The 27,655-nt window shown below is 40.0% G+C and overlaps 1 protein-coding gene across 1 annotated transcript in view; it reads right to left on the bottom strand.

Moving 5' to 3' along the window:
• The window catches only part of DARS1 (aspartyl-tRNA synthetase 1), a 66,984-nt gene that overhangs the window by 14,577 nt on the left and 24,752 nt on the right, over window positions 1-27,655 (bottom strand). Inside the window, exons 5-7 of the mRNA XM_032782223.2 lie at window positions 12,900-13,002; window positions 11,445-11,525; window positions 10,712-10,771 (exon numbers count right to left, since the gene is read on the bottom strand). Of these exons, the coding sequence (XP_032638114.1) occupies window positions 10,712-10,771; window positions 11,445-11,525; window positions 12,900-13,002 (244 nt within the window). The remainder of the gene's footprint in view (window positions 1-10,711; window positions 10,772-11,444; window positions 11,526-12,899; window positions 13,003-27,655) is intronic.

The raw sequence follows: 27,655 nt of genomic DNA, 5'->3' as shown, positions 1-27,655 counted from the left end.
AATATTTCAATACGTCAACGCTGAACCCACACCTGATTTCATGCCGATACAGCATGAACCTGACAGTTAGTGATCTACAGCTGTATATAAATATATCAGATCTTTCAGTTGCTTGCAAGAGCTAACATTTTAAAAAAATATATGATCTGCGTCATAACACTGTTTACTTCTTCTTTCTGCAATGTATCTGACTTTCCAGTTAGGTGAGGAGAGACTTGTGGTTTTTCACATGACATGCCACCAAACCACATATACCTATAAAACAATCAAAACAAATCACATAATCATCCAAGTTTAGACAGACAGCATACTGAATGCTTGGAAACAAACCTAGTCTCATCTCCATCGGAAGATGAAAATTTCACTCAACTGAAAAAGCAAAACAGAAAGGTATAAAATATTGTGGCGTTGTAATAAAATGCCAATAAACTCTAAATTATCAGTCTAATTACACATTTTGGTGTATGAGTGAGACTCTCTTCATAGTTGCTGGAGTTTTCACAGACTGATGTCTTAACCCCAACTGTGCTCCCAATAGTTCCAGAAAGCGGAAACTAAGGTTTTGAATAGGAGTTAAGAAATGAGTCCCCTCCACCTTTTTTCAACTCCTCCCCTGCTCAGTTTACAAAATTTACTCACTCCAAGAGGAAGGCACAGATGTCAAGACAATAAATTGACCCCAAGCCTTGTGGGCTTTGGCACTGCAGTATAGAGTGCTGCATCCAGACCGTGGGAATGATCCAGAGGGATAGTTTTCTATTTTGCAATTTAATACTGAAAAGTTGGAAGATATTGTCCACCGGATGATGACCATCCAAGGCACCAAATTTGGGACCTTAACTGTCAGTGCCTTATATCTGATTAGGAAGGAGATATATGCCACTATCAAATGCTCAGAGGCAAGTTCCTACAATATTCCTTTTAGGTGGCCGAGTAATAATGCCTCTTCCATATGTTTGATGGACTACCACTAATTCTAGGAGACAGAGAATTCCTGGGCTACAAAATCATGAAAAATAAAGAAAAACAAATGGGATTTTGCTATCTCTTCCTTCCCAATCTGAAAGCAATTATTTCTGCAGCCTAAAGCTGTACACAGTAATACAGCCACCTGAGATCTAACCATTCTCTTTTATAAGTAGTTTCCTCAAGAATTCCTCTTCTATCTTTTTAGCAAGGCTGCAGAGCAAAGACCATGCCTTCTTAACCCCACATACAGTACTAAGTTCTCTTTTTTTTAAAAAGAGTGAGTATTTGTGAAAGTTGTCAGATTGACAGGCCTGGAGATTGATGCTTTTATTTAGTTACAGAATGGGTACAGCACAAGCAGTGACAATGCAACCCTCTCCAAAATGCCTCAATGCTGACCTGATAGAACCACCTCTAGAGGTGAGATGGTAGTTAATTTTCAATGCCCATTGAATCATTGGCTTCTCTGTGGAGATTGCCAACAAGGGTACCTATTTAAAGTCCACTGTGATGTGGAAACCTATTCAGCAGGAATTAAACAGGCCACCAACTCATTTCACACAGGCTGCTAAAGAGCCATCACTACCAATGTAAAACAAATTCAAACTGCTGACCGAGAAGTGAAAAGCTCTGTAACCTATTACCAGTTTCCTGAGCCAGCCAGTCCTGAACTGAAGATGTGACAGATTATTCCCTGTCAATATGAAGCAACACTTCTCTCATTTAAACATTTTCACAGCAGTAAAATAAGCCTTAGGACAACACAGATCTAAACTGAACTGGCTAAAGAAAGGAATTCAAGCTGTCACCCTATCCTTAACTACCTCTGCTGATGTATCTAGTAGTGTGGGGTTTTACAGTGGTATGTAATGCTGTTACCTAAGTGCTACAATACCTAAGTACAAAAGACCAAATTAAAGATAGTGATAAGCTCTCACTGTGAATTGTTTTTATATTTGCCTTTAAAAAAGTTACACCACCACACTTATTTTTCCTACAACACAAAACCTTTCACTGATATATTGGCAAATTGCATTGACTGAGTCCATTCCATAGTCTGTGAAGATTCCTTCATGGAATTAAACGGGAAATTGAAACAAACACATTGCACTATTAACGTTCGAAATAGGTCTTCTGCTTTGGTTTCATATGCCAGCTCATCTGGCCTCTGTCACAAACAATGGAAGAAATACTGTTAACTATTTGAACCCTGTGCTTTCTTGGTCATAATCTCTCCCCATTTTTGGCTATCGACCACTATTTTTTGGCCATTTTAATAATACAAAGTAGAATTAAAAATAAGATACATTTTAAAGATATAATTAAGCTTGTAAATATATAGTGAGCACATTTCAGTCAAAAGGTGCTGTCTACAATAGAGTGACTGTAGCCATACAAAATACCTAGACAGATAGAAAAATTGTTCCAATGGAACTTAGCACCTTGCAGGACTGAGTTATAACAGAGTTGCAATTTGAGCTCAGAGGTGCAGAACCAGGAACTATGAGTAAAGCTAAGATTTTGTCATGGATATTGTTAGTAAAAGTCAGGGACAGGGCACAGGCTTTTGTGTATTTTTCTTTATTGCCTGAGTCCTGTCCATGATCTTTACTAAAAATATCTATGATAAAATGGGAAGGGGCTGGGCAGCTGTGGGGTAGCTAAAAGCTCCAAGGCCCCCACCACCCATGGGGGCGCAGAGCTCCAGGGTCCCACTGATCCCCATGGTGGCAGGGAGCTGTAGGATCCCCCACCCCATCCCCAGTGATGGGGAGCTACGGGGATTCCAACAATTGCTGAAGAGGTGTTTGTGCCCAAACTATTTTTTTTAAATGGTGTGCAAAAGGAGTAAGCATTCTTTATATTTATTCTTCAATGAATGAAAAGTCAGTACCTATTGCAGGCTCAGAATTATTAGTTTAAAGCATTTGTCACTCTAACGTATGAAAGAATATTTTCAGCCGGGTAAAAAACAGTTTCTTTGTGTTACTAGTGAAGTAGTGAGAACTACCAGTTACTTAAAAGCAGTGTTCCATACATTTCAAATTGACACCATCACACAAGAAATGGCCTTTGCTTGATATATATATCAGGAATTTTTACAAATCCAAACTATTAATTACTTTAAAAAAAACCTATTTTTTACATCTTGCTTTTTACAACCTATACCTATTTAAATACACAGAAAAGCAGAAAACAATTCCTAAAGGAATTCTGAAGCATTTATTGCTGCTTTCTGCCTGCTATAACTGACAGACTTCTAACTATTACAAGAATCACTAAACAGCAAAATTAAAAAGGGAGAAATAATGCAATTTCTCATTTTCAACATCTAGATAAAATTTGCAACTCTTCAAACGTCCAAATGCACATTCTACCACCATTCTGCACTTGCTCAGCCTATAGTTGAACAGCTCCCTACTACCGCCCAGGGTGTCTGTGTATGGCTTCATGAGCCAGGGCATTAAGGGGTAGGCTGGGTCCCCCAGGATAACTATAGGCATTTCAACATCCCCAAGTTATTTTCTGGTCCGGGAAGTAAATCCCTTCCTGCAGCCATTTAAACAGACCAGAGTTCCTAAAGACGCGAGTGTCATTAACCTTTCTTGGCCATCCCACGTTGATGTTGGTGAAACGTCCCTTGCAGCAGCACTGAAAAGTACCCCTTGCGGTTTACATACTGGGTGCTCTGCTGCTCCAGTGCCAAGATAGGGATATGGGTTCTATCTATCGCCCCACCACAGTTAGAGAATCCCACTGCAGCAAAGCCATCTGTTATGAACTGCACATTTCCCAGAGTCATTACCTTTGATAGCAGCAGCTCAATGATTGTGTTGGCTACTTGCATCACAGCAACCCCCACAGTAGATTTGCCCACTCTAAACTGATTACCGACTGACCGGTAGCTGTCTGGTGTTGCAAGTTTCCACAGGGTTATTGCCACTTGCTTGTGAACTGTGAGGGCTCTCTCAACTTAGTATTCTTGCGCTTTAGGGCAGGGCAAAGCAAGTCACAAAGTTCCATGAAAGTGTCCTTACACATGCAAAAGTTTCAGCGCCACTGTGAATCATCCCAAATATGCAACACTATGCGGTCCTACCATTCTGTGCTTGCTTCCCGGGCCCAGAATCAGCATTCCACAGCATGAAACTGCCCCATTACCACCACGATGTCAACACTGCCGGGGCTCATGCGTTGAGAGAAGTCTGTGTCTATGTTTTCATCACTCTCGTCACCGCGCTGCCTTCACCTTCTCGCCTGGTTTTGCTTTTGCAGGTTCTGGTTCTTCATATACTGCAGGATAATGCGCGTGTTGTTTACAGTGCTCATAATTACTGCAGTGATCTGAGTGGGCTCCATGATTGCTGTGCTATGGCGTCTGCGCTGAAAAAAGGCGCAAAATGATTGTCTACCATTGCTCTGATGGAGGGAGGGGCGACTGACGACATGGCTTACAGGGAATTAAAATCAACAAAGGGGGTGGGTTTGCATCAAGGAGAAACATACAACTGTCACACAGAATGGCCCCGTCCAGGACTGAACTCAAAACCCTGGGTTTAGCAGGCCAATGCTCAAACCACTGAGCTATCCCTCCGCCTACTATTCATGGAGTAGGGGGAGCAAATGAATACAAAACAAATCTGGTCTCTTTTTTGTTTTGATCCACTCACACCATTTTTCTTATACATCTTAGCCTGGCAGCAGATGGTGCAGTACGACTGCAGGTAGGACTGAATCTCCATGAGACGAAACTTAAAAAGAGAATGACCTGGAGTCACTCCCATTTATGTCCAAGCGTCCCTGACCGACCTTACCTCGGTACTGTGAACACACTCCACCAAATTAATGGTCTTAAGTGGGGACACACACAATCTACTGTATAAAATCGATTTCTAAAAAATTAACTTCTATAAATTTGACCTAATTTCGCAGTGTAGACATATCCTTAGTTGCAAAGCAAACTTCCTCACCACATGCTTCAGCAGATTACTGATCAAGCTTTCAGGTCAGGACCTCACACTCCCACTCTGAATCCGACAGCTATTTTCCTTTGTCTACTTTGGTGCAATGACAGAGAGAGAAAAGGTGTCTTAGCATGTCTGCCCTTTCTTTTGATAACTCTGTCCCCCACTTTGGGAAGCATTTTCAGGTGGGAGCAAGGTGACAGGCAATCTAGTAAAGAAAGGAAACTCCATGCTATTTCTTTGCTAAGAGCCTAGAGGTAGATTTTTGTCCCTGCTCCCTTCCTTGCCAAAGAATGGCCACTTAGCAGGTAAAGGTCTATCAGCCTTGTTAACATCTGGCTGAGTTGTCAGCTTGCCCTTTGTCTCTGAGAAATTGATTTAGCCATTCCCCAGACTTATCTGGGAAACATGTTCATAAATTTACATATAATGTTGCTATGTGCATTTTGGCATGGTATTACTGATCAACAATTTATGAATTTTTAAATGATACCTCACAAGGTATATCTTGTACATATTATAATAGTGTGTCGTTTCTGAACAGAGGGGCATATTCTGTCAATGGGCCTTTTGTTTTAACAGTTTTGGCCATCATATATATGAAAACAAAAGGCATGTATGTCTCTGAATAGCACATTTAAATACAAGCATACAAGAGAGGTAGTGGGATGTTGATTGAATATTTTGAATCCTATAATGGTAACACAAGATTGATACCTTTTGTATCTGTTCAACCTGGGATATATTGTTTCTCAATTCACCTCCCACTAGCCTCTCAAATGAATTTTATTTATAGTGCTCAGAGCAGCTCATGGCTGTCCATGAAAGTGGATATTTTAGAGAGCAATGCCACAACCTGGAGCTTTTAAATGATTTTCTTCCCTGATACACACAATTTTAAAATGACAACAGTAGCAGTGCTGACATTTACAGAAAGCCAAGGATCATAATTTAAAAATATCACCCAAGTTTACTGTTATCAAGGTCCTTCGCTACCTGTCCTATTGCAGAGTCCATTTTGCCCTACACAGCACTTCCTATTAATTTGTAAGGGACAGTGCTTCATGGGATAATGTGCGTGCTGAGTGCAGAACGTCAGACAGACCACCAGAGGTAGCAGAAAGGAACTCAACTTTTTTTTTTATTGTGCTGTCTAATCTTTCAAACCTCTTTTCCTGAACTAGACAAATGGTTTAAGTATGAAACTGCCACATAGGGCTTTTGTTTTTAAAATAGAAAAACCCTGACCTCCTGGTTAACCTAAACTTCCTTTTTGCTGATCATAGAGAAGAGATATTGTCAGCATCAGATTCACTGAGTTTTCTCTTACTACCTGTGACCCATGAATGAAGGGAAGCCAAGGGAGGAGGAGCAGAGGCAGTGGTTATAAAGAGTCCTAGGCCTGAAGATATCCCCCCCAGCTGTAGATGTTTCTTATAGTCACTAGATCATATCTGAGACTAAGGCCTAGCAGAATCCTGCTTAGATGATATGGTCGCTTAATCCTCCAAAGTAATTTTCCCCTCACTCATATCTTTGTTCCCTGGGCTGAACTTCTATTCATTTTACTTAAGTATCAGATGTTTCATCCCCATCCGCTCTTTAAAAGAATCTTAAAAACCAAGTGTTTATCCCTAGACTTCCATAAATGTAGAACAAACAAACATTTGAAATGTAAAAGGTCTAGGTGGTAATCTTAGTCTATTTATCCAGTGCACAATTGTTCTATAAAATGTTTTCTACTGTCCAGTGTATTCACCATTGCATCTAGGAAAGTTTTTTTGCCATTTACTTTAGGAGACTACTCCTTATTACAGTATGACCATCAAGATATTTTTCTCATAACATTTACCTTAAAATTTCCCTTTTGTAATTCTCTCTCATTCTTCCTAATTATGCCTCTTGTATCATACTATGTCTCTCTCCTTGAATTTTGTATTCTTCAAAATGTATACACTTCTGCCCTGCTTTTCCACTGACCATATCAACTCTTAAAATGTGGTTCTAAACACAGTTCAGAATAAGTTCAGGCTAATTTTTTTAGCATACCATTGTGGATGAAGCCAATCTGAGTTTGGAAACCACATTTCCCTAATCTAGAACATAGTTTCTAGACCAGGGATCGGCAACCTTTGGCATGTGCCCCATCAGGGAAAGCCACTGGAAGGCTGGGACAGTTTGTTTACCTGCAGCGTCTGCAGGTTCGGCCAATCGCAGCTCCCACTGGCCAGTTTACCGTTCCAGGCTAACTGGGGTTGCGAGAGGAGGTGGCCCAGCCTGTGCTGCTTCCTGCAACCCCGATTGGCCTGGAATGGTGAACCGCAGCCAGTGGGAGCTGTGATCGGCTGGACCTGCAGACGCTGCAGGTAAACAAACCGTCCTGGCCCACTAGCGGCTTTCCCTGATGAGCCGCTAGGGTGAACAGACAACAAGAACAAAATATTGGAACCGCTGCCAGCAAAGAAAAAAAAAAAATTGGACAAATGGCGACCCAACCATACAGTGGTCAGGATGCGGGACAAAGAACAAAGATTTTATCGGGATGTCTGGTCACCCTACAAGCCGTGTGCCAAAGGTTGCCTATCCCTGTTCTAGACTCTGTTTAAGTGTGATTTGGCTCCAGCCACGCTGGCTGGTTAAATTGTGTTTAAAATGAGGTCACCTGAGCTAATAAAAAATAAAAGTAGTTACACGGTCAGTAAACACAGTTCACTGCAGATTTGACAAAAAGCAAAGAAGGTACCAATGTGAGATTTCTAAAGATAGCTAAAGCACTTGACCCAAGATTTGAGAATCTAAAGTGCCTTCCAAAATCTGATTGGATGGGTGTGGTGCATGCTTTCAGAAGTCTAAAAGAGTAACACTCTGATGTGGAAACTACAGAACCCGAACCACCAAAAGAGAAAATCAGCCTTCTGCTGGTGGCATATGACTCAGATAATGAAAATGAACATGCACCAGTCCGCACTGTTTTGGACTGTTATCAAGCAGAACCTGTCATCAGCATGGACGCATGTCCCCTGGAATGGTGGTTGAAGCATGAAGGGACATATGAATCTTTAGCACATCTGGCATGTAAATATCTTGCGACGCCTGCTACAACACTGCCATGAGAATGCCTGTTCTCTTTCAGATGATATTGTAAACAAGAAATGGGCAGCATTATCTCCTGCAAATGTAACCAAACTTGTTTGTCTGAGCGACTGGCTGAACAAGAATTAGGACTGTGGGACTTGCAAGCTCTAAAATTTTACGTTTTATTTTTGAATGCAGTTTTTTTGTACATAATTCTATATTTGTAAATTAAACTTTCATGATAAAGAGATTGTATTACTGTACTTGTATTAGGTGAATTGAAAAATGCTATTTCTTTTGTCTTTTTACAGTGCAAACACTTGTAATCAAAATAAAGTGAGCACTGTACACTTTGTATTCTGTGTTGTAACTGAAATCAATATATTTGAAAATGTAGAAAACATCCAAAAATATTTAAATAAATGGTATTCTATTATTAACAGTGCGATTAATTGTGATTAGTTTTTTAAAATCACACGATTAATATTTTTGATCGCTTGACAGCCCTATTTATCACTTTATTATCGTCAGATGTTTGCAAACTGATTGCTTAATTATTTGCTCCATTATCTTTCCGGGTACAGAAGTTAAGCTGACTGATCTGGAATTCCCTGGATTGTCCTTATTTCCCTTTTTATAGATGTCATAAACAGATGATAGGGGTTAATAGAACAGAAGTACTTCATATCTCTTTTGCCTGTAAAAGGTTAACAAGATCAGTGAGCCTGGCAGTCACCTGACCAGAGGACCAAGCAGGGGACAGGATACTTTCAAATCTTGAGGGAGGGAAGTTTTTTGTGTGTGGTGTTAGTTTTTGGTTTTTGTTCACTCTGGGGGCTCAGAGGGACCAGATGTGCAACCAGGTTTCTCTCCAATCTCTCCAATACAGGCTCTTATCAGTTCAAAATAGTAAGTACTGGGTAGATAAGGCGAGTTAGGCTTATGTTTGTTTTCTTTATTTGCAAATGTGTATTTGGCTGGGAGGAGTTCAATGTGTCATTTGGCTGGACGGAGTTCAAGGTATTTTGCTGAAAGGATTTTATTTGTACTTGTATACTTAGGCTGGAGGGTCCAGTATCTATCCAGCTGAACAACCTGTACTATTCCATTTTTTAAATTTACAAGATATGTTACTGTTTTTCTCTCTTTAATTAAAGTTTCTTGTTTAAGACCTGATTGTTTTTGTATTCTTGTGAGACCAGGGGACGGGGTCTGATCCCCAGGGAATGGTGGGGGAAATGGGGAAGAGGGGGGGAGAGGGGCTAATTTCTCTCTGTGGTAAGCTTACTGGTGGCCTGCTCAGGGAGGTTGGGGAGGAGAGAGGAGGGGGGAAGGTGCATTTCCTCTCTGTAAGATTCAAGGAGTTTGACTCACATGTCTTCCAGGGTACCGGGAGGGGCCGCCTGGGGAGAAGGCAACGGTGGCGGGAAAGTGGTTTACTTTCCTTTGTGTAAGATCCAGAGGGTCTGTCTTGGGGTTCCCCGGGCAAGGTTTAGGGGGGACCAGAGTGTACCAGGCACTGGAATTCCTGATTGCTGGAAGCGCTACAGGTTCTAAGCTGGTAATCAAGCTTAGAGGAATTCATGCTGGTACCCCATCTTTTGGACGCTAAGGTTCAGAGTGGGGGTTTATACCATGACAATAGATTTGCCCTTTTCCAGTCTTCTGGAATCTCTCCCGCCTTCCATGATTTTTCAAAGATAATTGCTGATGGCTCAGATATCTCCTCAGTCAGCTCCTTGAGTATTCTAGGATGCATTTCATCAGGCCCTGGTGACTTGAAGACATCTAAATTTGTCTATGTAATTTTTAACTTGTTCTTTCTCTATTTTAGCCTCTTCTGATCCAACCTCATTTTCACTGGCATTCACTATGTTAGCCGTCCAATCACCACCAACCTTCTTGGTGAAAACTGAAACAAAGAGGTCATTAGACACCTCTGCCATTTCCACATTTTCTGTTACTGTTTTTCCCCCTTCATAATGTTTGTCCCAAAGACTATAATCTAAATAACTACCATCATTTTTTTTCTTGGATTGTTTCTAAACAAAAACCATCTGCATTTGAGTTCTGTTTGAATTTAAAGATTTCTTAGAATTTTTACATGGGACCCTGGTTATTTATATGATGTTACAAACAGGAATGACAATTGCTCTGAAGAAGCACTGATGAATATATAGCATAATTCTCAGAGGTCTGTGATTCTTCTATTCCCACTATGGCAGCCCAGGCTTTTCAGACATATACAATGGATCTAACCTTTCATGTCTGGGAGCTTGAATTCAAATCTTGACCAAGAACTCAAATTAAAATGAGCTCACAGACCCACATACATCTCTGACTTACATCCCAAAATGCTTTCAAGTCCTTATTTTGTCATCCAGTATCTCTCTCCTGTATTCACAGAATACTTTCTTACCTGAATCCTTGGAATTCTATGTCAATCAGACATCTAAGAGGACATGGACACTGTTTAAAATCTATGTACCTTTATATCATGAAACACTGAAATCTTGGTAGGATTTCAAGTCAAGTGCATATGTTTAGCACTATTATTACTAGTGGAATAATTTTTTCCCCAATGTTATCTATAACAATCAGTTAACATGAGCTCAAAACAATTAACTTAAATCCTGGGGTTCTTATGAATATTTAAGCTCTAAATTGCTGCAGTTAACCATGTAACATAACCAGTTCCTTACCCTCAGATCAATTACTCTGTTGTCCAGCCGTGTATCTTGGTTTACAGTAGCTCTTCCTTCCTAAACAGTTGTGCAAAAAGTATGTAATGAAAACATACACACACAAAGAAATACATTCCACAGAGTGAAACACACTTTGGTTATAAAGCATTTGCAAATCCAGTGGGAGGACTTCTAATACTACTTTGAGGGACTTAGTAGAACAATTCAAACAAGAATTGTGGTAGATTCTCTATATCTGGCAATTTTTTAATCAAGTTCAAGCTCCAGTTCAAAAGCAATTATTTTGGGAAACTTCCATGACCTGTGTTACACAGGAGGTGAGATTAGATGATCACAATGCTCCCTTCTGGCCTTGCAATCTATGACCAGTTCTTTGTTCCCCCAGTGTGATCACAAGTGTTCAAGATGTGGCCATTCACAATGGATACAATGCATAAACTAGCCTGGAGGACTGCCAAAAACCTGAAACATGCACAAGTACTTGTTTTAGAATGAGGTTCTGTAACACTAATTGGTACAACAGAGCAGTGTCTGCAAATTATGTAGCTGTTGACTCCCACTGTACCACAGCAAGTATCACATAGATGAGAAGGTTTCAGGGAACACACACAATCTGGATGTAAAGGAACTCAAAAAGCAAAAATCACTGCATTAAGAAGTGCTTTCATGTTTTTGCTCAACTACAAATACAATGAAAATTCACAGGTGTGTTAGGGACAAAAGTTTTCACCTCCTCTCCTTCCACCTCAGCTCGAACGGCATCATCCAGCTGCAAAGGCAGTCGGGGCTCAGCCAAACTGATCACATAGATCTGAAAGTGAGACAGTAACAGAAATAGCATAAAACTCAGCTCAAAACAAAAGGGTGATTTTCAAAAAGGTATTTCTGGCACAAACATGAAACAGCGTTTGCATAAATCGTTAATTGGAAGCGTGCGAATTTACTCAAAAAGTCAAAAGAGGGAAATGTTTATTTGGCTTTATTCTCATGGCTGTACTGGAACACTCAGTGTCATTTCTTTCCTCCAAAAAAATAGGAAACAACGAATTGTATCTCTTTTTTGGAATAAGCACATCAAGGAGAGAGAGCCAGAAGATGCCAGCCTAATGATTCATAACTGGGCTTTTGGAACTGGAGAGATCACATCAGTCCTTTGCCCCTCTGAGGAAGATAAATACAAGTCCATGTGGATACTTATTAAAGTATTATTATATTGGCAATATGGTAGTGGCTAGAGGCCCTGATTAGGAACCCATTGGACTAGACTCTGCACAAACACAGATTAAGAGACAGTCCCCTTAGCTTACTCTCTAAATGTACGGTAAGGCATGTATAGACACTTTCGTAAGAACCCACAACCTGCCTGATTTGCATGATTATTAAAACAAATTTCATGGAACTGTTAGTAAGTCTAGGGGCTTTCCTCAATATTCTTGACTAAAATATACCTCCCCAATGCACCTGTGTAATGTATTCTACATTGGCAGGCTGCAGGACTCTACCCATACAAACTACTAAAATGCAGTCATCCTGAGGGTGCAGTTTGTGAAGAGCTTAAGTGTCCTTTTGGTGAAAGATGCCATATAAATGTTAAATACTAATTTTATCAAACTGCACTTCCCCAGCCTCAATATGCAAATTATGGGGAATTTATGTACTCTCTTAAATGTATTTCACAGAACTTTAGAGGGGACATGTATGATGCACAGCCCTTCTGCATCACAGTGAAGACATACACATTTTTCTGTACTAACACAAACATCTAAAAAAATTCTTGCCTTATGCTTAAAAAGAAAGAGGCAGATCTCTATGGACAGAATTTGCTATTGACAAGAATCAGAACTGGAATTACAAACCAATCCTAGCCAAAGTGTTCTAGCTATAAACTTCAAAATATGATTCCAAATGAGGATTATTTTTTTTTAAAGAGCAGATGGAAACCATAAATTCCTAAAATTGGATGAGTGTGTGTGTAAAAAAAAACCCAAACAAAAACCACAAAAGTGCTTCATGTTTACCGTATTAAGCATTTAAGTTTGTGTTTTAATGCAGTTTACTTTAAGACGAGTCTACAAATCTTATGAACTTTTACTAAAAACATAAATTTGACATTTTTTATAAATCTGTATTAAAAAGGTGTCAGAAATAATTACCCAGGTGCACTATTTGCTTAAAAACATGTTACCCTTTGGACGTGCAGCTCAACATCTTGCTGAGTACAGCCTCCAATTTTCTGATGCACTTTCCTCACAATGCCTTCAACATCCACAATGCTCTCTTTGTTGATGCTGTCAATAGAGATAGCCATTTTAATAATTTCACCACACTTTTAAGTACTAATTTGGATATCACCCACCAAGAAAACTACATTTGGTACATAATGCTGAAACAATATAACAGACTAGAGCATTTTAGGTCAAGTCATTATTATTTATATACAAGTATTGAGCTAGCAAGAGGTCTTTGCTAAAAAAAATTTCCCAGCTGCAATAAATTAACATTGGGACAGAGGGTTGGGAAGAAAAGGGGTAATAATTAAATACATTTCTTCAACATTTCAGATTTGATTACTACTACTTCTGTCTGTGAATTGCTCTTTCTTTCTTTCTTCAAAACAAAAAAGAAAAAGGCTGCTCTGTGTACTTGCAACTGAATGAGGTAGTAACATCTTTTAGGAACAGATTTCAAAGTAGGGTGCATGTTTTGCAGGCTGTGGGGTCTAAAATGGTGGTCCCCCAAATTACAGGAACACTAAGGTGAGAACTAAATCAATCACCTGCAGGTCTGTTTGTGTTTTGCTGGTGAGCTCAAACAGAAAGTTCATTTAAGCTATAACTTAAGATACAAATCCATGTTAATATTATAGTTGTGTGCATTTACTTTTGGTAAAAAAAAAAAATTAAACTAAACAGACAGGGAGGCAGATACTAGCCTTCAGAGTCAAAAAGTTGAGGTACTCAAAAAGGACAGAAAAGAAGCTAGTTTGCCAAGGCCACTAAGTACATTCTTCATTCCTAGATTTCTTGGCCTGCCTTTCGTTGCTTCTGTGATCAGCTTCCCTCTGTTATAGATGATAGATAACATATATTCTTGTGCTATAACTGGCCTATTATCAGGTACAGGTGAGCTGTGATAAATGCTCATTTAAATCCAAAGACGCACACCTTCACTTATTTTGTTTGCATTTGTCTATTTTTACTACTGTAATGCCTGAGTCAAGAAAAAAAAAAAAACCTCGTCCTTTCCTTCCAATGCCTGTCCTAGATTAAATAAACTTGTAGTTTAGATCCTATTGGTCTATATTAATTTCTCTGCCATTCAATTAGAAGAATCATCTCAAACTGCCAGTTCACTTTTTTCCTAGGGTGTAGGCCAAAAGGTCTGTTTTTATTCTGTTCAGTGCTGGTTCTCATCAGCAATATAACTTAAATCTAACCAGAAGTTTCTGGATCAATATAAGTTGATCGTGTGACGGGTTGGATCACAGAAAACGGCTTGGGAACTGCCAACTGATGTGCCAAGACTACTTCTGCCTCTGCTTTCCCTGCTAGCTCAGGACTCCAGCACCCTCTCCTGTTGAGCCAGACATACCACTCTGCTCCAACAGAGACTCAGGATCTGAACCATATGCCCCAAAACTGCAGACTCAACTGAAAGCAACTTACAGAAGTGTTCTGTCTTTAACACTCAGATGCCCAACTCCCAATGGGGTCTAAACTACAAAGAAATCCGTTTTACCCTGTATAAAGCTTATACAAGGTAAACTCATAAATTGTTCACCCTCTATAACACTGATAGAGAGATATGCATAGCTGTTTGCCACTGCTCCCCCTCCCCCAGGCATTAATACATACTCTGGGTTAATTAATAAGTAAAAAGTGATTTTTATTAAATACAGAAAGTAGGATTCAAGTGGTTCCAAGCAGTGACAGAGAGAACAAAGTGAATTACCAATAAAATAAAACATGCAAATCTAAGTCTAATACAGTAATAAAACTGAATACAGATAAAATCTCATCCTCAGAGATGTTTCAATAAGTTTCTTTCACAGACTGGATTCCTTCCTAGTCTGGGCACAGTCCTTTCCCCTTGTTCCAGCTCAGGTGGTAGCTAGGGGATTTCTCAAGACGGCTGCCCCCTTTTGTTCTCTTCCAACCATTTATATATTTTTTGCACAAGGCGGGAATCCTTTGTACCTCTGGGTTCCCACCCCTCCTTCTCAATGGAAAAGCACCAGGCTAGATGGATTCTAGTTCAGGTGACATGATCACTTCACTGTAAGACTTCATTATCCACTTGCCAGCACACACGTATACCAGAAGACTTACCAATAAAACAGAGCCATCTACAGATAATTGTCCTGGTTAATGGGAGTCACCAAGATTCCAAACCACAATTAATGGTCCACACTTTGCATAATTACAATAGGCCCTCAGAGTTATATTTCATATTTCTCATTTCAGATACAAGAGTGATACATTTATACAAATAAGATGATCACATTCAGTAGATTATAAGCTTTGTAATGATACATTACAAGAGACCTTTTGCATGAAGCACATTTCAATTACATTATATTCAAACTCATTAGCATATTTTCATAAAATTATATAGAGTGCAACGTCACAGATGGCTCCATTTGCTTCAGAAGAGATGTAGCTAAATTTTATACTACCCAGTTAGCTTCTAAGAAGTCTACCAAAAGAGAGGATTCAGAACTAGGAAAATATACACAGAGTTTTCAGCTAGTTTTCTGAAGTTCAGATTCTTCATCTTTATTTTCTAGTGTCATCATACTATGGACAAGTATACTAACAATATTTAATAAACCATATCCAAAAGGATAACTAATTCTACTCTACACACCGAATAATATACAACGGGTAATGCTGAAAACAGGTTATCTGCCATCTAAAAGAACGTGACAATTACCAGTTAAAACAACTCAACCTTGAAAAACACATGCCCTCCCCTTATACCTGCCAAACTCTACTCCACACAATAAACAAACAAAATATTTATTAATTAATGTTCTCTGCTGGTTGTCAGTTTTTTAAAGTCAGTGGTATAGGACAGGAGACAGCAAAAAGCCTTGTTTTCTTTTTCATGTGTCTTTAAAAAGAAAGGACACTACCAACAACCAAAAAGCAGCATTAAGCCATATAGAAAATAAATCCACAACACATAGCACCAGTACTCCTGGCCATTTCTTAGTCATTTTATATAGATTACTGAAGGTTTTGTCTGGTCCATCAAGTTCTTCAACTATTTGTGGCAGCAATGGATGTAAAATGCAAAGCAAGACGAAGCAAGACCCATGCTGAGCTCTTTTAAATATTCCATCCTATAATTTTTTTTAATAACTTATCTAAAACTGAAGCCCAGCTGCAGAGGAGAAGAGACATTAAGAATACACAAAGAAATTACATATTCAAATAAGATTTTACATGAGATGAACCATCCATGAAGAGATTCAGAAAGACTGTTGTAAAGAACAGGAGCAGCAAAAGAGTATTCATGGTTTTAACTGAAGGCTTCAATACATATAATGTGGATGCCAGTCAAGACTGGAATTACACAGAATCTGAATTTTTAAACTCAAACTGATTACAGCTGAAAAATCAAACTGCTAACTTTTGTGTTTCAGTTAATATGAATGTCAAATTACAGAGTGTGATTAATGTTCGAATTCTTCGCTGTTCATTGAATCACCTACCGTGTAAATTAAAGATTACCATTAAGATCTTTTCTGATTTAAATGAATCAGTCATTTCTTGATCTGAGAGATTCCAGGTGAAGCAGACATTTAGTAAGTTTCCATCAAAGCACTACCTATTTTAATGTTGTATAGAATTAAGTTCAAAATTAAAGAAACAGTCAAACATTTCTTTTAAACGGCCTAATTAAAAACCCCTCAATTTTCTAGCCGCCTCCCACGGTACTTCTTAAATTCCTTTTTTATGATGTTTTATACAGATTGTTCTTTACGTTTTTGTTGATATGACTGTCTCAAGCAGGGGAGCAAGAGCGGTATGAAACTTACAAACATGTCCAGCCTCACACTACTGCCGACGCGTCTTCCCTGTTAAATTTCATTCAGCCTTCCAACATGCTACTTTCCAACTCCCTATGGATGAAGCTGGGAAGGGGATTGTCATTGTTCTTCTGAGCCCAATCATTGCTGCAGAGAGAGTCATGCCAGGGATGCGGAATCCCCATTGCCTTTCAGCTCCCTAGAAGTGGAGACTTTCTCCTGGCTTCCTGAGATGGGAGATACAACTGCTCTCCAGGTCCCACACTTTCTCCAGGCCCTACTTCTATGGAGGTATCTAGTGAGTTGAACAGAGGACTCCCTCCAGGATTTTGCACCTCCTGGTTCTACTGCATACCTAGCTCTAGGAAGGAAAAGGGGGAAAAGGCAGGTTGACCCTTGTCTCTTTTGGTCTTATTTTGGAGGAGGGCATCCTTTCTCTCTCTCTGTCTCTCTTCCCCCCAATGGTTTGTCTGTCCATGTTGCCACCAGGTGCTTTCTGTTCTGTAGCCTGCGGAGTTGGCTCCCATGCTCGTGGAGCTCCTCAAGACAGTGAAAGGGCTCCCAGAGCCTTAACATCAGACTTCCAGTGCTCCCTGCCATATACAGAAGCCAGAGAAATGAAAGGGAGACTAGTCTCAATTCCCTCACTTCTACTGCTTCATCTCAGACTTGTTGAGGGGCCCAGAGAAAAGGAGTCACTCTGGACCCAAAATCAGATATAGCAGCAGTTGTACTGCTGTGTTACTGGTAACACTCTTGCAGGACCTGGGATCTACCCTTAGAACAAAAGTACAAGGGTCTCATGCCAGTGCATGAAACAGGCAGTTCACCTGACCATTAGGACCAGGTGAAATGGACCACCCACAAAGTGAATAATGCACAAAGTCAAAATAGTGTCAAATGCACAAAGTTAATATAGTGAAAGGATCAATAAATATTTTGTTTATGTCTTTCATTTTTTGCAATATTAGGGATTACTTGTAACAACAGTAGGTATAATTTTTTCATACAAGTGTGATTTTCAAATTTGACTTAACAACTGTCAAACTAAAATTTAAAATGGAGGATAACTACATAATGTAAAATTATTACCTCCATTTGAATTTATCACTCCAGAATACTCTTAAAAGCAACAAATCTAGAAGGAGAAGTGGAAGATGGGAACAGGAAAGAATGGGACACACAAGACTCCTGGTTACGGAAGCGATTGGGGGATCCTGGTACAGCAGAAGAGGGGTACACACAGCCTCTAATAGGAAGGAGGGAAGGAGGGAGGGAGAAAAGAGGGAGTTCCTACTTAGATCAAAGATCTTAATATTTTGCCATCATTAGAAGATATACACTGGTGTATCAGCCACACAAATCAGCTGATGCAATAGTCTGAAGATTAACTCTAACCAACAGAATAACAAACTGAAGGAAAGTCCATTAGCTGGTAAGGAAAAACAAAACTGACTGAACTTGTTTAAACTGCATGACTTATTACTGAAAGAGGTAACATGCTTGTGATTCATTAGCTATACAACACAGACTGCAACCTAACTTCCCTTCACTGAAGATCAATAAAATATATATGATATAGTTTTGTACATTTTGAACATTTCTCAACAATATGACCTAAAGCATAAGAGTTATCAGCAATCAAAGCTCTGAGGTGATGAACAATAATGAAAGAGATACTGGAGACTGGTGAACACAACAGTTAACTTATCTGAATAATTATCTCATATAGTAGATTTTACAATAATAATTTCACCCATCTACTTATATGGATATTTTATACAATTTACCTCTGTTAAGCTAAGACAAATTTTCACTGTGTGTACCATTGCTAGCTAGCAGATAGAAGGTGACGGATTGAGAAGGGTGTTTTTTTCATGTTTCTGTCCTATGAAAGTATAAACAGTGCAACTATTACAACTAATGTTATTTTGTATTAATCACAACTTCATTCAAGAATCTTAAGGCTAGTCTACAATACAGAGGCTATACAACTCTATTCGCAAAAACCCCTTGTGAAGATAGTGTACACCAATAAAACAAGTTCTTTTTCTAGTATAGTTAAACCATCTCCATGAATGACATAGGCTATACCTACAAAATAACTGTTTTTGTCTGCATAAGCTGCACCTACATGTGTGGGAGGGGGCTGCTGGCATAGCTATGTGGGTTAGGGATGTGGTTTTTTCACACTACTAAACAACACAGCTATGCCAGCAAAACTTTGTAGTGAAGATCTGGCTTTCAAGCACTTTACAAACATTATTTAAGGTAAGCCTGACATAAACTCTTGTTAAGTGAGAACTGTAAGCAGATGCCCCATTATTCAGATGCAGAAACTGACAGGTGAAAATCACTGAGCTTAATAGAAGAGCTGGGAATAGAACCCACAAGTCCTGGCTCTCAGATCTTTCCTCTTCCAATTAAACCAACACAAGAACCTCACAGGAATTAAAAGTTAATCTTTATATGCACCCATGTTTTAAAAAAAAATCATCAATCCCTTGTATTGTTAATTTAATAAGGGCACTCCTATTTAAATGGTGAAGTCTGTCCTTTTGATTAGCATGGAATTAGGAGATACCGTTGCAGAGAATGACTGTACTGTGTAACTCCACATGCAACTTACTTCACATTCAGGTTGGTCCATTGTGATTTTACATAAAAGTGATAAATTCTATGAAAAACCTAATGACTGCAAGGTAACACTGGCAAGTTCCAGCATTATAATTCTCCAAGCTTAAGGCTAGCATCAAAAGAATTACAACTAGCTAAAGGCGGCAATGGGTCACTTTTAACATCTTAGTTAATTATATGACTTAATGATACAGAACAGCTACCATACTGGGTTAGACCAATGGTCCATCTAGCCCACGATTCTGTCTTCCGACAGAGGCCAAGGCCTTCAAACAGAATGAACAAAACAGGCAATCACTGAGTGATCCATCCCTCGTCCACTCCCAGCTTCTGGCAGTCAGAAGCTAGGGAAACCCAGAGCATGGGGTTGCATCCCTGACCATCTTGGCTAACAGGAACTTATCTAGTTCATTTTGGAACCCCATTATAGTTCTGGCTTTCAAAACATCCCCTGGCAATGAGTTCCATAGGTTGACTGTGCACTGTGTGAAACAGTACTTTCCTTTTGTTTTAAACCTGCAGCCTATTAACCTCATTGGGTGACCCCTTGTTCTTGTGTTATGTGAAGGAGTAAATAACACGTCCTTATTCATTTTCTCAACATCATTTGTGATTTTACAGACCTCTAGCATATCTACCCCCTTAGCCGTCTCTTTCCCAAGCTGGAAAGTCCCAGTCTTTTAACCTCCCCTCATATGAAAGCTATTCAATAGACTTAATAATTTTTGTTGCCTTTTCTGTACCTTTAATTCTAATTTTTTTAAAATTATTATTATTATTATTATTTTTTAAGATGGAGCGACCAGTATTCAAGGTGTAAGCTCACCATGGATTTAATATAGTAGCATTCTGATATTTTCTGTCTTCTGATTTATCTCCTTCCTAATGGTTCCCAACATTCTGTTAGATTTTTTGACTGCCACTGCACATTTGGCAAATGTTTTCAGAGAACTATCCACAATGATTCCAAGATCTTTCTTGAGTGGCAACAACTAATTTCAATCCCATCATTTTGTATGTATAGTTGGGATTAATGTGTCAAGGTGACAAAGAACCCTAATTGTAACCCAAAGGAAGATTACGAACAGTTGATCCCAAGCATATGTCCCTGTGGACCAATGGTCTAAGCACAGCTGTCTAGTTGATCCACTTAGCCCTGGTCTACACTGGGGTGGGGTGGGGGATCAATCTAAATTACGCAACTTTAGCTACGTGAATAACGTAGCTGAAGTTGACGTACTTAGACCGACTCATCGTGGTCTTCACCACGGTAAGTCGACTGCTGCCATTCCCCCATCAACTCTGCTTGCGCCTCTCGCGGCACTGGAGTACAGGAGTTGCAAAGAGAGAGCTTGGGGGTTGATTTATCGCATCTAGATCAGACACAATAAATCGATCCCCGCTGGTTCGATCACTGCCCGCCAATCCAGCGGGTAGCAAAAACATACCCTTCATGTACTTAATGCTAGACACTTCATAGCTTGCGTAGGCTGAGCTCAATGCACACACCATGGGCTTCTTCTCATTCCCTCTCTACAAGGTGTGTGTGCCCCATCCTCTTTTTTTCCAGGGATTCCCTGCAACTTCCCTGGGAGGGGGGGGAGGTGGATGTGTGTTTCTGTCTGCTTCCCGTTCTACCCTCTTCCTGTTACCATGGTCTCCCATTCCCCCCTTCCCCGATCACTATATCTTTCTGAACTCCATTCCCCTCTTTCCCACCCATCGCCTCCATTCCTTCAAGCCAGGGGCTCTGTGTGCCACCCATACCAGGGTCTTCCAATATCCCCCATCTCTTCTCTAGTAAGGGTTCTTTATGCCCCATTCCCATCTCTCCCTACACCTCGCTATCACATTCTCCCCTTCATGCCAGGGCCTGTGTGCATGCACGCACACCTTTGCCCTCTCCCCCCTTATTCTTCTGTCTGAGAGAGAAGTCATTCAGGATGCATACATGTTAAACTCTACTGGGAAGAAAAACTGAGATAAATAGGGTATTGTTATGCTGGAAGGCGTTAATTTGTGCCAGCTATCAGTTCTTTGACCTGTAGACAATTGCAGAGATGCACGAGGGTGTGGCTGGGCTTAAGAGTTGGCAGCTGCTTCATGTGTCTCCCATTTTCTCCCCTTCAGGGGAAAAATGTGGACAGCGTGAGAGATTCTTCCACCCATATAGCTACTATCTTGCAGGTAAACTCATTGGCAGAGAGCGTCTTCACCAGACATGCTACAGCAGGTGTGCCGCAGTAGTGCTTCTAGTACAGACTAGCCCTCGGTTTTCCAATTTCCCCTCAGATCAATAGGTTTCCGCCTGCTGATGCCTAAAACATTCTCTGAAATTCTGTAACGGATTGGATATGATGTTCAGAACCTATTACATTACATACAAATTGAGCATAAGGCCTTCAAAAAGCTTGGCCAATCATTTCTGAATGGTATATATTTCAAAATATTTCCCAGGTAATGTCACCAACTAAGCAGAAAATCTCTTAGTACTTTTAAACCTGCTACAGTCTCTCGAATCAATATGATTACGTTATAGCAGGGGTGGCCAAACTGTGGCTCATGAGCCACATACATCTCTTTTACCATCAAAGTGTGGCTCACAGAGCCCCTCATACCACTCCACACTCTCCATCTACCAAACGGCTATGGGGGCGGGGCTCAGGATCTCTGCTTTGCAGCAGGATGGTGGGTGGAGTAGGGGCTTCTGCCCAGCAGGGAGGGGGGTCTTGGGGATTCAGCCCTGCACCCTGTCAGATGCCTCTTTTGGGACTGAAGCCTCGAGCCCCAGGAGGTGTGCCCCAGCTCTGGAACTTACGAAAACTGTCATATGCGGCTTGGAGGGCCAGTAAGTTTGGTCACCCCTGTACTATAGGATAAATGGATTCCAAGTGAACAGACTAAAAGAACACCTTTAAATTCATCGGGTGAAAATTCACTCTACCCGATTACCAAACAGGGGCCTCAAATGTGGTGAATGCCATGGAGAAGTGTTACAAAAAGCACATAAGAGGAAAGCATTGCTGATGCTGTTTAAAATTCCTCAGAAAGTCTGCAGGCAGCAGCAATATGCCTTTCAGGTGCAAAAGACCATGTGGAAAGCTGAAATACAGACTGACTTTTACATTTAAAAACATGTTGCTAAATTAATTATGCAATTTTAAATGGAGGATGTTATGTAAAGATGATACACAAAGACCTACTAACTCCCTCTTCTTTTCAAAATTAATGATAGTTCAAAAACAAAGTTTTACTCTGCAGTTTTTTTCCTTAGAGTCTGACCCAGTTGTGCTTTGATTCTCCCCTTTCCTTTTTAAAATTGGCACCGTTGTAAACACCCTGATACCCATACCAGCGACAGTCTAGCAAATCTGAATAGAGCCACATTAATTGAAGATGTTATTAATATGGCAAGAGCAATTTTCCTTCACTACCAATTAGAAATTCAGGTTCTGACCAAATTCTGCACAAATGGGAAGATCATAATATTAGTTAAGATCAGCTGACTTACATAACTGCTTCTTAATCAAATTTTTCATTCCAGGACTAATCACTGGCACCACTGATTTCACTGTATGGGTTTTTGTTGAAGACTGATTCCAGTTATAAAAAAAGAACCAGAAGCAACTTAGGCTATTTCTACACTATGGACCTTACAGCAGCACAGTATACCGCTGCAGCTGTGCCGTTGTAAGGTCTCCTGTGTAGCTGCTCTAACCGGCAGGAGAGAGCTCTTCTGCTGGCATAATTAAACCACCCCTAACAAGCGGCAGTAGCTATACTGGTGGGAGACACTCTCCCGCCAACATAGTGCTGTCCACACCAGTGTTTTTGTCAGTGAAATTGTCGGTCAGGGGTGTGGTTTTTTCACACCTAACAGATAAAAGTTTTGACAACAAAAGTGTAGTGTAGACAAAGCCTTGGCAAATGTACAATAATTCCAATTATTCTTTACTGAAATTAAATGTATGTGCACATACATGAATTTCTATATGAATAGTAAATTATCTTTGTAACCAATGATACCAGTTGATTCTCAGTTAGTGCATACATAAATAACACCACAGTATATAATTTGAATGAAAAATACCTAGCATTGATGTACCACTAAGGTAGCAAACTTAAATATTTAAGAGTTAGGAAACTCCAAGAGTGAAGTTTACTTACTACATTGTACATCCTCTATATTTCATGTTTTGTATTAAAAATAATGTCTAAATACAGGTAAAAAGGAAAATATTAATAGAATATATTTGAAATATATTTATAGAATGTGTGTGAAATACAACCAATTTAACATTGAATTGGTTGGGTTTTTAGCTCTAATGTTGCTTTTTAGCTATTTACCTAGCACAGCTTACAAATTCTACAGTCTTTGCTAAAAGAGTTTGCAGGTTCCTTACTGTGAACAAATGGTTAGTTACAAAAATGCTGTAACGCTCCTTAGTCTGGAGCCACTTAAAAAGCTCCACTACCCATTACTTTAAAGCCATTAAGTCTGTCAATCCTACAGTCTCCTTCTGTTTTAGCAGCTTTGCTCTAACCAAACAGCTGTGCAATTAACCGGGTGCGCATACAGAGGCACCACATCCATCAAACTTAATGGAGTTTTCTCCTGTATGTGCTCCACCTTTCATTTACAAATGTTCATAACTTACTTTAAAATCAACTTATTTGTGTAACTACAAATCATATTCTTATTCATTTATGCCAGACTTCAAATCCAGCACGCAAGTAAAAACTGAGGTTCTGAGCTACAGCTGAGTTGTACTCAGCACAGTTGAGAAGGGGTCAAAGGTGACTCTAAGGCCTGGTCTACACTAAAAGTTAGGTTGTGAGAAATCCACATCCCTGAGCAATGTAGTTAAGCCAACCTAACCTCCAAGTTAAATGGTACGTTGACTGAAAAATTCTTCCATCAACCTAGCTACTCCCTCTCGTAAAGGTGGATTACCTACCCCAATAAGAGTCCCTCACGTTGACGCACGTAGTGTCTACACTGAAGTGTGACAGCATTTCAAGTATAGACAAGCCCCAAGTTTTTACTCTGATCTGGGGTTGTGTGGCATCCAGTGCCAATTAGAGCAGCTTTGAGATTGCTCTATCTTAAGACAGTTGCTGATAGTCCCAATGGGCAGTTCCAACACCCAGAGATCACTGTTCAATAGAAGTAGCTATAGTTTTAGTTAAAACAGATATCAGTATGTTTAATTAACAAATGTTGTATTACTGCTGAAAGCAGCTTTAAACTTGTCTATGGCAGAGCTCCCTCTGGACAGGTGGGAGCTTTTTGGTAAAATTCCTTAGTATTCACACAGCTTACCTGAATCAGCTACACAAACACTGACCAAAACTGTAACTACTTCTATTAAACACAATATTTATGCACATTATATCAGCAGTTAATTCAGTTAAGTTACAAGATGTGAGAGCACCTGAACTAGAATACAAAGGAAAACATTGGTTTACACAGGAGTCACAATCTTTTAGTCTTTATGTCTATAAAGCTGTTCTACAGAAAACAGGACCTATGTATGACAACCTACTCCCTTACTCTACACCAGTGGCTCTCAACTTTTCCAGACTACTATACCTCTTTCCGGATTCTGATTTGTCTTCCATACCCCCAAATTACATCTCACTTAAAAACTACTTGGTTACAAAATCAGGCATAAAAATACAAAAGTGTCACAGCACACTATTATGGAATAATTGCTTACTTTCTCATTTTTACCGTATAATTATAAAATAAATCAACTAGAATATAAATATTGTACTTACATTTCAGTGTATAGTATATAGAGCAGTATAAACAAGTCATAGTATGAAATTTTAGTTTGTCCTTACTTCACTTTTGCTGTAGACTGTTGTAAAACAAGGCTAGTATCTAGATGAGTTGATGTACCCCCAGGAGGACCTCTGTGTACCCCTGGTTGAGAACCACTGCTCTACACTAACTTTCTTTCCTCAAAGCTGACAAAGTTTAGTTTGCTACAATGGCCACTGAATGCCTTAATCTCTCTTTGTTATCCGTACGTGTATTAATCTATACTTTCTGTTTTAACCACATGACTGTATTATGGCAGTCTCTGTCTGATGATAATCTTTCAACAGCTTCATATGGCAAGCAAAAACCCACAATAGCCTTAGCTGCTGTTTTGAACAACACTCTCGTGAACTAACTATAAGAAGCTTATGTACTTATTAGTTTACCTTAGATAGAACACAAACTGTTGTTGCTCAGACCTGAAAAAAAATTGACCTTCAGGGAGAAGCCAATCCTGGAAATTTTCAGCAAATTACAAATGGTTGAACATGGTGTTAGAATGGAAATTCTTACGATACCTTAACTACAGTTGTTCCTGATGCCCTGCTATAATATTAAACTACAATTTACAATAACCAAATCTAACCAACTTCCCTGGAATTGGAGTCAATATCTCATTTATAAGGCAAGGCAGCAGTAATAATGCTGATACAGTACCTTTGATTGATGCCACTGAGGATTACTGCACCAGCAGCTTAAATCACGCTGATAAAGTCAGAAGGGAAAAATAGTCATCATCAGTAGTTTTATACTCTCATTAACTCATTCAAACATGGCAAGATGTGTAACTTTTTCATTATAACGTATAGGGCCTACCAAATTCACAGTCCATTTTGCTCAATTTCATGGTCACAGGATTTTATAAACAGTAAATTTCATGATTTCAGATATTTAAATCTGAAATTTCATGCTATTGTAATTGTAGGGGTCCTGACCCAAAAAGGAGTTATGCAGGGTGGGGAGGGGGGGGTCTCAACGTTATTGGGGGCGGGAGGGGTTGCAGTACTGCTACCTTTACTTCTGCACTGCTGCTCGTGGCAGCTCTGACATCACAGCTGGGCAGACAGAGAGCGGCAGCTGCCGCCCAAGAGCCCAGCTCTCTAGGCAGTGCAGCCACGAGCAGCAGCACAGAAGTAGGGATGGCATGGTATGGTTGTGACACTTGATTATGGCATAACTATGATGTATTTTATGCAAGATAGGTCATGTGAGATATTGAAAAACTTATGATTTACTGAATATGGTTATCCTATTTGTATGCATGTATCAGTTTGGTATCTGAAGTTAAGAATGTTGTCTATGCATCTATTACAAATGTGTTTACACCTGGGGAACGCCCACTAGGCAGAATGCAATCAGTCTAGAAAGCTGACAAAGGCCATTAGAGAGAACAGATCTTAGAAGAAGCTAATTTCCCACCGGGGAGCCTTCCTGAGGATGCTACAAACAGCCTTTTGAGTCATGGCTGCTGTGACCTTACAATGATATATGACCAAGTCACCTGGTACTGGACTCCACCTTGGAATACCAGGGTTTTTCCACTGGCCAGGCGAGTGAACCAAGCTTGGAGACAAAGGGTTCCCACCATATACATAAGCTATTTAAGGCAGGGGAGTGACCTCATCGTCGTTCTTCACTGACTTCCTGCCCAAAGAGGCTCTGGGAAAGACCTGAGGAACAAGGACTGAACTGGGGGAAGTGCTGGACCCAGGCTAGAGGGGTTTCTAGACTGTGAAAGGAATACCTGGGGTTTTTAAGCTGTAAGCATGGGAAGCTGACCCCTTAAGAATCTCTGCAACTGGCTTAAATCATCATTTATGGTGAGAAGTTCCTTCTCATATTCAATCTCTTTAGTATCTTATGCTTAGATTGTGTTTTTGTTTATTTGCTAGGTAATCTGCTTTGATTTCTTTGCTATTCCTCATAATCACTTAAAATCTACCTTTTGCTTTATCACAAACCAATGTGGGAGAATTATAACTTGGGGCAAAAAGCTATTGTATATTCCCTCTCCACATTGATGGAGTGGACGAATTTCATGAGCTTAAGCTGTACAGATCACTGTGCAGTGCAACACTGTATAATTTTGAGTTTACACTCCAGAGCAGGCTGTGCACTTGGGTACTTGGGCAGTTCCTTAGCTGAAGCCTTCCCATGCAGAGCTGATCTCAGCATTTATATACAGCCGCAGCTGGGTGTGTCCCTACCTGTATGTGCACTGGAGGAAGCTTGAGGGCCTGTCGCATCAGTGCACTGTAAAGGGAGCCCAGGCTGGTGGGTCAGGAGGGCTCAGTGGTACCCCAGTTCCAAGTGGCACCCCGGGGGAACCCATCACAACAGTATTCCCACACTTACTTCTGCGCTGCTGCCCTCAGAGCTGGGCCCTTGATGAGCAGTCACCTCTCTCTGGCCGCCCAGCTCTGAAGGTGGCAATGCAGAAGTA

Source organism: Chelonoidis abingdonii, chromosome 10 (assembly GCF_003597395.2).
Source record: "Chelonoidis abingdonii isolate Lonesome George chromosome 10, CheloAbing_2.0, whole genome shotgun sequence".
Classification (NCBI taxonomy): Eukaryota; Metazoa; Chordata; order Testudines; family Testudinidae; genus Chelonoidis; species Chelonoidis abingdonii.
The sequence above is the reverse complement of the archived record's forward strand: the minus strand, read 5'-3'. Positions and strand labels throughout refer to the sequence as shown.